This window comes from Pectinophora gossypiella, chromosome 1 (genome assembly GCF_024362695.1).
Source record: "Pectinophora gossypiella chromosome 1, ilPecGoss1.1, whole genome shotgun sequence".
NCBI lineage: Eukaryota > Metazoa > Arthropoda > Insecta > Lepidoptera > Gelechiidae > Pectinophora > Pectinophora gossypiella.
In genome coordinates, this window is record NC_065404.1 from 11,481,155 (window position 1) to 11,493,285 (window position 12,131).

General features: G+C 37.9%; 1 protein-coding gene across 5 annotated transcripts in view; it reads right to left on the reverse strand.

Moving 5' to 3' along the window:
- Window positions 1–12,131, reverse strand: part of LOC126372762 (protein ultraspiracle homolog) — a 44,041-nt gene that overhangs the window by 6,484 nt on the left and 25,426 nt on the right. For 4 of the 5 annotated variants that reach the window (XM_050018966.1, XM_050018750.1, XM_050018829.1 and 1 more), the window contains 2 exons: window positions 9,181–9,406; window positions 4,747–4,900 (listed from right to left, as the gene is read on the reverse strand). In XM_050018966.1, coding sequence (XP_049874923.1) covers window positions 4,747–4,900; window positions 9,181–9,406 — 380 coding nt within the window. The remainder of the gene's footprint in view (window positions 1–4,746; window positions 4,901–9,180; window positions 9,407–12,131) is intronic. The other variant, XM_050018894.1, reaches the window with a different exon arrangement.

Genomic DNA, 12,131 nt, shown 5'->3' on the forward strand with positions numbered 1-12,131 from the left:
AAGCAATGAAACAACTAGAGCAGGACGATTTAATTGACTTGATGATCTAAACCTGTTAAAGTCTTTCGCTTTTAAAAAGGCGATTTGCAGAAGTTTTTTTTTAACTCGGATAAAGTGAAAATTCGCACACGAAAACCCGAGTTTATTTCCGGCGAAACCGCGGGCAAAATCTAGTATTCAATAACATTTATTACGAATCGAGCGAACAGACATAAAAGAGACTAACAAAGGAGATATTTTTACAAAACAGTCATTATAAACCGGTCATATGTATGCATACAAGAATTCCTCACATAATATAAACATTAATGTGTATTTAGTTTTATTTTTCGTATGTTATTCGCCTCGAGTATCTTGCGCTTGCGTCAAACTTTGAACTACATTTATGCTATAAAATCATGTCCATAATCCTTACTAAGACTGTCACAAAGATAATTTACAGCCTCTTTGACTTTTATAATATAAATATAATATGATAAAGTGTATAATAGGTATCTAACAGACGCGTTAAATTACGCCACGCTCTTGTCGTTGTAACATTTTCTATTGATTTCTATCCACAGACTATTAGACTTGTTTACTGTTTACAATACGCGACATTCGTCTTCTCTTTACTTTGTTCCATGTACTTTGTATTCCCCTTTCTCTCTTTATTTCATGCATGATATTTTTGATAAATGCGTCATCGTATACAGATCACAAATTTGACATCTTTCGTGTTATGGTGATATTGCCATTCAAATTCAAAAATATCTTTATACAGTAGGTAACATAGTTACACTTTGAATCGTCATTTTTTACATAACGAACGTCTCATCCGCCTAAAACTACTGCACACACCACTTCTCACAACCTGTATAGCCGGGGAAAAGCTGCAAGAAAAACATCGGCACAGCGTCACATGATAGACCAATAGGTACAGTCATGAGCAATATAATGTACCCACTTTAGGACTGTGTCGCACTAACATATTTGACATATAGTGAGACTTACAGTTCAATTTGTGAAAAAAGTTAATGTGACATGGTACCAAAGTGTATACATATTAACGCTCGTGACCGTACCTGTCCAGTGATGTGCCAGAAGTAAAAAGGTGCAAAACTTATGTGAAAAGAGCTTCTATTCTAACCTTCAGGCAGATAAGACCAGAGTACAAGAACAATTTGAATAAGAAACATTCCCACATTGGGAATATTCACGGGAACGAACGGCACGTCATTCACCTGTCACCATCTGGTTTATCATATGACATAATCCATCTTTAGATTTCGTATGAATAGTAACTGCAAGTTACATTCTGATTGCATGTATCTCTCTCTGCCTATCCTGTATGGGATTACGGGATTGTTCACGTTATATAGGTAGATGAATGAACATTGTACACACAGACAGTCGAACTACATGGAATATAGATATAGTAATAAAAAGTTAAGGCAAGTTAAGTGAAGGCAAGAGGGAAACCACTGCTCTATTTTTCCATAAAAAGTAGCATGGAGAATGCTACACCGACAAGAGCGTGGCTCTTAAATTAGTGATGAATAAAAAGTTGTGGTCGATGTAATTAATTGAATCAATAACAGTAATAATAATTTGTTAACAAATCTATCCGCTCGTTGTATTGGGTTTGAAATGTCTGTAATTAATCTATTGACTTAATAAAGCTATTGACTGCGTAATGTATGAGAGTTCACGGGATAGAACGGCCTGTGGTCCAGTGGTTGAGTGTTGCGCTCACGATCCAGAGGCCCCGGGTTCGAATCCCTAGATTGTTTAGGACATTACAGGCCGATCACCTGATTGTCCAAAAGTAAAATGATCCGTGCTTCGGAAGGCACGTTAAGCCGTTGGTCCCGGTTACTACTTACTGATATAAGTACGTAGTCGTTACATGAGTCATGTCAGGGGCCTTTGGCGGCTCAATAATAATAATAATCCTGACACCAGGGTTGCTGAGGTTGGTAATCCACTTCACAACCCACACGATAGAAGAAGACGGGATAGAAGATCCCTCCTTATCACAGGAAAGCTAAAAACCTTAGTATGATCGGGTATTTATCAAAAAAATACTTTCGTATGCAGCAGTATTTATATAACAAAATTGCAGCCTATCACATAAAATATAAATTGCCGATAATGTACCTATGGAATTGGAGAGGCAGTAGAGCTATCGTAGTTATCTGTTTACAGAAGTTATAAAAGAGAGTGGGGTCCAGTGACATCGGTTCTCATACAAAATGAGGGTTAGAGTCTATCCAACTTCTTTCTTCTATTTCGTGGCTAACTTTATTAAGTATTCATTAAGTTACGTGTAGGTGTGTGTCTTCTTTCTATGTTCTAAACTTAAGTGGACGCTGTTGATTTTTAAGTTATCAGTTCACCTTGGGTATGAGTATTTTACCATAGAAGTCGACTAGAATGATTAGTCAAACTAAGCTGTTACAATTCACACCCATATTCCTTTTGGGGTGCTCCACGAGCTCCTAGAAGATAATTTGCAGCCACTCTTGGTATTGAAGTTATCCCCACTAACATTACAAACGTGAAAGTAACTCTGTCTGTCTGTTACCATTTCACGCTGAACCGATTTAGATGTCATTTGGTAAGGAGATATACTGAGACCTAGAGAGGACTATTACCCTGGAAATCACCCCTAAGGGGATGAAAAGCGGATGGAAAAGACATGCCGCGCGCGATAACCGAAGTCTACGTGGACAAAGTCACGGAAACCTAATAAATAGTTTATAAAAGTCCCACCGGTTCGCCTTTCCTCAATCAACCGGAGCGCGAAGCCGTCTCAGTCAGTGGAGGTGTTTTAGCGAAACCAACATCTTACCGTGCCTTCCGCACGGAATCATCTTACTTTTTCGGAAAATCAGGTTTTTCAGCCTACAATTACCTAATCAAAGGACAGTCACACAAAGTAATTTCGACAATTTACCCATTGGAAATCGAACCTTCAGGCCCAACGCACTAATTTCTAGACTACAGAGGCTGTTATAGGATGAATATGATAAACCGTATGCAATTTAAGGGAGATACAGAATTGTTAAATTAAGACACATTAACAGAACTTTATGTCTATAGAATGGGCACCAATGGCATGACATGATGACAACCAAATTGGACAATAGGGTGGCCTAGTGAGATGCAATCGTATACGACAGGAAGCTACTCGTTCAACTAAGAGCACTTCTAGCTAGTCCGCAATGACTTGGAGGAAGTAGGTACCTGATATGCAAGTCATATCATGTGTGAAGGATTTATGTGTGAGTCGGTTTGTTGGACTTTACAATTTGCCTTGTTAGTTGTTTCGCTTTGTCCATTGTTTATTTAGGTTGGTTTTTGAATCTGCGAATGTTTTTTTAGCCAGTACAGTCCAGATTTTTATTGCCACATACACGAGTCACGCCCGCGATCCCTGGTAAGCAGATAAATTATGAATGAAATAGACATAATTTTATTTCAGGTATAGATTATCAGCAACCTTATTTGATATGGAGTTCTAAAGTGTACAATAAGATGAGGTATACTTCCCTCGTTTTTTGCGCTTCTTCTGTACCTCGACAAGTAAACATTCATTCCATTAATGCATTTTCCATTTTTCTATTTTCTATGTAATAATATGTATTCATTTACACGCTATTTGCCCTCCCCTCCGGCCTACTAATTAATAATTAATAATAAAAAGTAAAAAACAATAATCTTCAGTAATTTCTGTTAGAAATATGTTGCGCCTCTTATCTCTCTTCTTATTATCATATTGTGTTTCAGTGTTGTCTTGTGTACAATAAATGGTTAAATAAATAAATAAACAACCAACGCTTCAAGCTCTCGTTTCAACTCCACATAGGTACAAGAAATCAGCTCTAATCTAAGGTATTGTAGCGTACGTTATACTCAAATTCAAATAGTTATTCAGTAGGTAACATAGTTACACTTGGCATCGTCATTTTTTACATAACGAACGTCTCATCCGCCTAAAACTACTGCAGCTTCTTACAACCTGTATAGCCGGGGAAAAGAAGCTGCAAGAAAAACCTCGGCACAGGGCCCTAGGAGTTCTTTTAAAAATAAAATATTGTTATTCAACGTAATTTGCCTGCCTAATATCAATTCCTAGATAGTTAATCCCAAGCACTCATAGCTTCTAGATAATCACTTATCTTATAATAAATCTTCATTTAAACAGTTTAGTTAGTTAGTTTGCTTGTCGATCTTCTTTTTTATTTTTTTGTTTGCTCTTGGCCCCAGACTTGCCCGAACACATTGACGACGCCTAAGATGGAGCGAGCTCGCCCAGAAGGTGCCTGTTCACTCTAGCCTCAAGGCTTTCAAAAGCACCCGGGTTATATGCATTCGGAATGCAGAAGACTGCAAAGAATTCCACTCCCTAGCAGTGCGCATAATGAAGGACGATGCGAAGCGCTTCTGGCACAGACAGGAAACCCGTATACAGCTGATCTCTATAAGTTTGTGTTATTTATTGAAAGAAAGAAAGAAACATTTATTACTTTCGGACACCACATACACAGACAGACAGGTACATTACATTTATCACAGGACAGAAACCACACGGAAATACACAGAAAAAAAGAAACAAAAACAAAACGAAAAGAAAATCAAGATCAAAAATCATTAACAAAAATAAAGAAAACAAACCAAAATCATAAAAATAATAATAAAAGTAAGTATCCTAAATGCAACGCACTGACGACGCCCCGATATTGAATGTAAGTATGAGCTTACCGATCTGACAGAGGCTGGAGACGGGCGCGCGGTATCGCGGCGGCACGTTGCTGTCGGGGCCGACGCGCAGGAACTGGAACTCCTCGCTGGGATCCGCCACCAGCGACTCCATCTCCATCAGCCGCTCGATCGACAGCTCCTGCGGAGATATGATCTTCGTCACAATAGACTTACATCCTATTATCGCGATTAAGAGCACTAGCAAACTGTTCTAAAATACATAAATTAAATTACAGAATGTATTACACTAGGTACAAAGGTCACTAACTGACTGACTCGTTCATAACGAAATCTCAGAAAATACAAATGCTAGGAGTCCCAAATGTTGCATGGGGGTTCCTTTTAGGACGAGCGGACGGTGTTCACTAAGATTTTGCGAATTTCATCCCCTAAGAGCACAAAAAGGGGTGGCAAAGTTGAAACTTCGTCGCGTCACGAAGTCGCGACTAGTTCAATATATTCATGTAATAATTCACGGCTCGAAAGAAATTCCTATAATGCTTTATGAATAACAAAACAGCAATTATTTTTTCACGTAAGGATTCTCTAAAATGACTTTACTAAACTACAAAATAGAACGTATTACGCATTTTCTCTTATTCAGGCCAATGTATACAGGGTGTTAGTGATATCGTAACGAATACTGAGTTGAGTTGATATCAAGTGGAATTTTCCGTCGATATCAACTCAGAATCATGGTCTGAATCAGATGAAGCAGTTAGCGCGTAAAACGGTAAAAATGTATAGCATATCAAGATCTCACCCGCCCGTAATCTATCCAATTTCGGTATACCCACAAATTGTCAGTTATTTGACAACTTTTGTACATTATTTTTGATATATTTCAAGTATTCTAGAAAAAGAATTTAGATAATTTAACGTTGGTTTTCATTACAGATGTTTGGAGTGAAGTAAATCGAATAACGTCATCGAAAACAGGATTTTTATCGTAATTTATTTTTATATATTTATTTTTATAATAGTTTTTGTTCTCACTATTAATCACACAATTGCACCACGATTTCACAACACTTATACAAGGGTAAAAAGGGCAGATAAAGTGACAGTACAATGAATTGATTAGCAAAAATACGATAAGTTTGCGATTGCATATTGTTACTTAAATAAACACCTGTCGGGAAATTATATATCGTCGTTGCCAATTAAAAAAAATCTATTATGAGCAATCGGGTCAATTTTACCGTCTGAATTTTTCTTTGTATGACTGTGTGTTAAATATTAAAAGATAATTGATATTTACGTACACAAGAGTTTGTACTGAATGTTTTAGGAGAAAAATACTACTCGATCCTGACAAAAAAAAATGGTCAGGGTGACACATAAGCTTTTAAATTGGCAACGACGATATATTAGATAGGAATATAATTTAAGCATACCCCGTGCTTCGGAAGCCACTCGTGACATGGCTCATATAAGTACGTAGTCGTTACATGTCCCATGTGAAGGGTCTATGCGGTTCAATGATAACCCTGTCACCAGGATTGCTGACGTTAGTCTTCCACGTCACAACCCACACGGTAGAAGATGATTAAAAGTACCAACATGCGAAAATCACTATAGTTACCTACATGATATTATTTATTCTAGCTCAAGATTTTAAGTTGAACTTTGGTTTAAAACAATTGGTACATAAAGCGTACCCAGTTTCTGTTTGGGATTTCCCTAGCCTCAACCTTTTTTCTGCAGTTTTTATTTTATTTCTTTGAATTATTTTCCTTATCTATACATTTATAGGTGCAACTGTACTGTAAATGAATGATTTCTATCAAACTGACGTATCTGCAATTTTTGTGAAAATAATTTGTGTCTTATTGACAATAACAAAAGGTGCACATCAGATTCCCCAAAAATTTTAGATACCTACGTCAGTTACGTTGCGTTTCCATTGACGCGGAGCTGTGCGGAGTGCAGGAATCGACCAATCCCCGTGAGGGAGAGAGTGACAGAGCGTCTTCGTTTTAATCTCTCGAACGCTGTGATTGGTCAAATCCGCACATCTCCGCTCTTCTCCGCCCATCTCCACGTCAGTCGAAACCTGGCCTTAGCGACGTTAGCGACGTATGCTACTGATGCGGTATGTTACTAATCTCTTTGGGTTTCGGTTTTACAGATCATGACAGATTACATGCACATCGCGTCATTGCGTTAATAAAATAGGATAACAATCCCTTAGGAGACACGCGTGGGATGACAAACAGCTGATCGTATTATATTATTTTCTTTAATTACCTATTTTCAATACAGCAAACAAATTTGCAGTCTACAGGTATGATTGGTGACGAAATATAAACATCCTAAACTGACCAATGTCACTAAGTAAAGATCCGTTTGAGTGAATCACGAGTTACAAGTACCGTGATCGAATAAGTGCTAACATGAGGCTAAGAATAACCATTTGGAGGTCACTTATAATTCACAGGAGACACTTCTATTGCGATGCACTTTAAAAAATCTAATATTCATCCAGGCTGACTGCCAAATTGTACTGTATCTATCATCCATTTGTGTAAATTTGTTTTGTATGTTGTGTGCAATAAAGTATATTTGATTTGAATAGGTATACATACATACCTAATTATCTAACGTCAAATTAATGGCGTCGATTTCTGCACACCCCTTCTAATTTTAAGTTATATCCGTCATTTTCTTATCCGCTGAAAAGGAAAGAAAAGAAAAGGACGGATGATTGACAATTGTTAATTATAAAATGAATTAATAACCAATAAAAGAGGCATCTCGCTGATATGCCACCCGTTTGACGTGTGCTGTCAACTTATAGGCCAATATAAAATTTTGGGAGGGCTTTTAAAAGTCTGCATATAATAATTAACGTGTGTTCCATAAATTTTATGCCTCTCGATTACCAGTCCCTTTTTCTTCTGTACTATGTATCTTCTATCGTCATTTTCAAGTAATATTAACAACATACACAGTAACAGTTATAATTATTATTATTTTTGTTTAATATAACACCCCCTTGACTTTTTCTTACAGTATGAGGTGTAGAATCATAATTGAGACTCAATTTATTATCTTTGGTTATCTGTTAGACATATACTTTATTTCCACCACCACCTTCTAAAGTACATCTTTCCGCTTTTCTCTTCCGGTCCGAATATATTTTACACCCTGCACTGGCAGACCGTCCTGCATTGATTGACTGTTTGTCTTGCTCTGTATTCAGATGACGTATACGCCCGAGACAAGGATAGCAATATCAATACACTACAACTCTTCCTTATTTAAATTTCGCTCGGTCACATAGAGAGGACGGGGGAAGATTGTACTATGAAACTTTTTCCACCATTTCTTTATGTCCGGGCGCCTTTGTGTCTTTGTGTAACTTTAGATCCACGATAAAGGAAATCCTAGTGAATATGTATATTTAATATATTCATGTAATAATTCACGGTTTCCAAGAAATACATATAACACTTTATGAATAACAAAACAGCAATTATTATTTTCATATAGGGGATCTCTTAAAGTGAGTATACCGCGTACGATAAAGCCGATTTATGCGTTACACCTTGTTATTTTGTTCGCATGACTACAAGTTATAAAATGTAATGGCACACCTTCAAATCACCTACAACCGTGGCACCCCTTTCTGTGATTTATGCTGCTGATTCTATACATTTTAATATCTAAAGTTTGTATTAAAATTTTAAATAAGTATACACATTCGCGGCAATCATTGGGTTTGAAACCGATCCACTTATTTCTCCAGAAAAAATCAAGATTCCTTTTTATTTTTAGGGATAAGCTGCGATATTAACGTCACGGCCTACGGGGCATCATGTCAAAACGAAAAAAATTCAACAAAAATATAAGGACAATCAGTATTTTTTTTCTATTTACCTCGTCTTATTCAAATTCAAAAATACACAAAAATATTCAAAGTAGATGGCAATTTTTTAAAAACCAAGGTTGTTTTTCTGCTGTATATAACAAAACCATTATGGTATTCGTTTTAGACGACTAATATGGAAAGGGCGAATTGGCAATATTACTACAAAAAGAAATATTACTCCAATATTTTCGGGACATTTTTCCGCGAAACATCAATTTAATACGCGTCACCGCGTTTGAACACAAGTGAGACGATATTGATAAATTCAAGCTTGAAACAAGACCTAGGTTTTTTATGGTTCCCTTTGTTTACTAAAAACAAAATTGGGCAGTGATTGATATACCCAGAGTTTATTAAGTAAATAAAAAAGTAAGACTGCGCAAGGTGATTAAAATTTGAAACCTTCTTTAGTAATTAAAACTTTTGTATTCGTAAATTCTGGCATAAGATTCTATGTGGAGTCTAGTGGCTGGCGTACTATCTAGAGGTCTGGGATCGATTCTGGCGGCTCATTAATAACCTTAAGACCAAGAAAAAAGACCACGTAATGTATGTCTCACCTGTACGGAGCTGCTGGGGTGAGCGTCCTCGGCCCCTCGCGCGGCCCTCTGCCTTTCCTCCTGCACTGCCTCGCGCTTCATACCACAGGCGAGGCATTTCTGATATCGACAATACTGGCACCGATTCCTCTGTCGCTTGTCTATGATGCAGTTGCGCTCCTCGCGACAGGCGTACGTTAGGTCCTTCCGCACCGTCCGCTTGAAGAAGCCCTTGCAGCCCTCGCAACTGAGGGAGAGAGAAAGTAATGGTTTAATGCTTTGTCTTTGAACGTGTGACTTTTGCGATGTGGTCATAGACGGCTCGATTATACCAGTCACAGTCACAGACCGTGCAAACGTATCAGAAATTAAAAAGTTAAACGAAGGAAAATCTGTACAGCGCCATCTATATTGGTTTTGAGGCACGTAGCCTGGAAGTCCCTCATTGTTGTGAATATCAGGACAAGTCTCATTTTGTAACTGGTCCCGAAAACTAAAGTCTAAAAGAAAGCTACCAGATTCTCAACACGAAGTAAAAATTGATAGTCAGAATACTCAAAATAGACACAGATGCAGTGCTTGTCCCTACGCTGAAGTACGGTAGTGAATGTTGGGTATGGCAGAAGAAGCATGAAAGTAGGATCAATGCCGTAGAAATGAGGTCTTTGCGTAGCATCTGCGGTGTGAAGTTGAGTGATAGAGTGAGAAACAGTGTGATAAGACAGAGATGTGGTGTAAAAGACGATATAGTGACTAGGATTGAGAAGGGAATGTTAGGTTGGTTTGGACACGTTGAGCGGATGAAGGATAATAGAATTGCAAAAGCGGTATATAAAGCGAAAGTTGATGGTAGGGCTGTCAGAGGAAGACCGAGAAGGACTTACGATGATCAAATTGGAGATGTCCTTAGAAAAGGTTCAATACGATCTACTCTGAACCGGCGTGCGTGTATGAAGCGATTGATGAATGTGGAGGAAGCAAGAGAAGTGTGTCAGGATCGAAGCAAATGGAATTCTATAGTCTCTACCTACCCTGGTGGGAAATAGGCGTGAGTTTATGTATGTATGTAAGTCAAAATAGACACTTGAATAGGCCCTCAAACGGCAGCAACTGCTATTCATAAATCAAGCCCTCAGCGCGCCAGATTGCTATGATAGACAAGTATGCATCACGAGTCAATTTAGCCTATTGTGAGCTATTGTAGGACCCTTGCTAAGTGCGTAGAAGTGAATCTAATATCTGTGAAGTGAAAAAAACTTGTCATGTGTCAGGAATAAACCGCCTTCACATGGACGTCAGACAGATGAAAATAGTTGAGAAAGTTTTATTATTGGTTTACAAAATGTACTTTGTTTTTAAGACTTAAAAAACATTACGAAATCTCGTGTTTATGTGGTGTCTCGTGTGACTCCAAACTATATGGAAGTAATTTAATTCTATAGAAAATCTTATTGCAAAGTCCTCATTCAGCGGATTAAAGAAATATTGTTCTTTAGATTAATCAATAAGTTGATTGTAAGTATGGAGCTTTAGTAGGTACTTCGGCGATACATAAAAATACAATTATAAGAAAAGTACCGTTTTCTGAGAGGAATGCGCTCTCATACGAGTGCATAATCTAGAAATAAATATAAAGCGGATACATAAGTGGCTGTATACCATAGTTAGCAATAATAATTTAATAATCGAGTCGAAACGAGTCGCAGAAACGTGCGTAATTCGTCGCAGACCGGCCGCGCGGGTGGCGCCATTAATACAAAATTACATTTAAAACTTCGACATGTGTCGCAATATTACTGACATTTATCGAGATTGAGAAACTACAACTTTCCCCGTAATGTCATCATCATCGCCAGCCCATTAACGTCCCCACTGCTGGGGCACGGGCCTTCCCTATGGATGGATAGGGAGATCGGGCCTTAATCCACCACGCGGGCCCAGTGCGGATTGGTGGTTATTAACGACTGCTAATGCAGCCGGGACCAACGGCTTAACGTGCCTTCCGAAGCACGGAGGAGCTCGAGATGAAAACTTTTTTTGTGGTCACCCATCCTATGACCGGCCTTTGCGAAAGTTGCTTAACTTCAACAAGCGCAGACCGAGCGCGTACACCGCTGCGCCACCGAGCTCCAGGTCAACTATCCCCGTAATGTAATGTACGTAATAACGTACTAATAATAATCATAATATTAAGAAAAGCAAGTTCTTTGCACGGTCAGGATGTAGGCACTTAGCTGTTAATACTCATATTTGTAACATATTTATATTTGTATTATACTAAACAGAATCAATGATAGCCCCGTTCGTTACATCGTAGCGCAGTGTCACGGGTTCGAATCTCGGCTATGACTCTAAATCGAGTTTGAATTCATGTTTAGATCATAGATAATTTCTATCATGTAGTTTTTAGGATTTGGGCCCAGTTAATGGCAATAGACTCACGCCCTCATCATCATCAATTTAAGAGCCACGCTCTTGTCGGTGTAGCATTTTCCATTCCACTCACGCCCTATCATATTCAAATTCAAAAATATCTTTATTCAGTAGGTAACATAGTTACACTTTGAATCGTCAATTTTTACATAACGAACGTCTCATCCGTCTAAAACTACTGCAACTTCTCACAACCTGTATAGCCGGGGAAAAGACGTTCATTAAAAAAAAACATAAAATATATTTATACAATTGAGTAATTTAGCTGCCTAATATCAGTTCTCAGACAGTTAATCCCATGCATTCATATCTTCTAAATAATCACTAACTTTATAATAACCTTTTTTGTAAAGTTTCTGATTAACTACTGTCTTAAAACAGTATACGACTTGTATGTATGTATATGCGACTTGAATATAGCTGGCGAGGAGAGGGTGTATTATGTACTATACACCTCTATCGACCCCTTATAGGCGTGATGATATGATATTATAATATAGTGAACTGGTACTAGTGTATAATATTTTTGCTCTCACTTA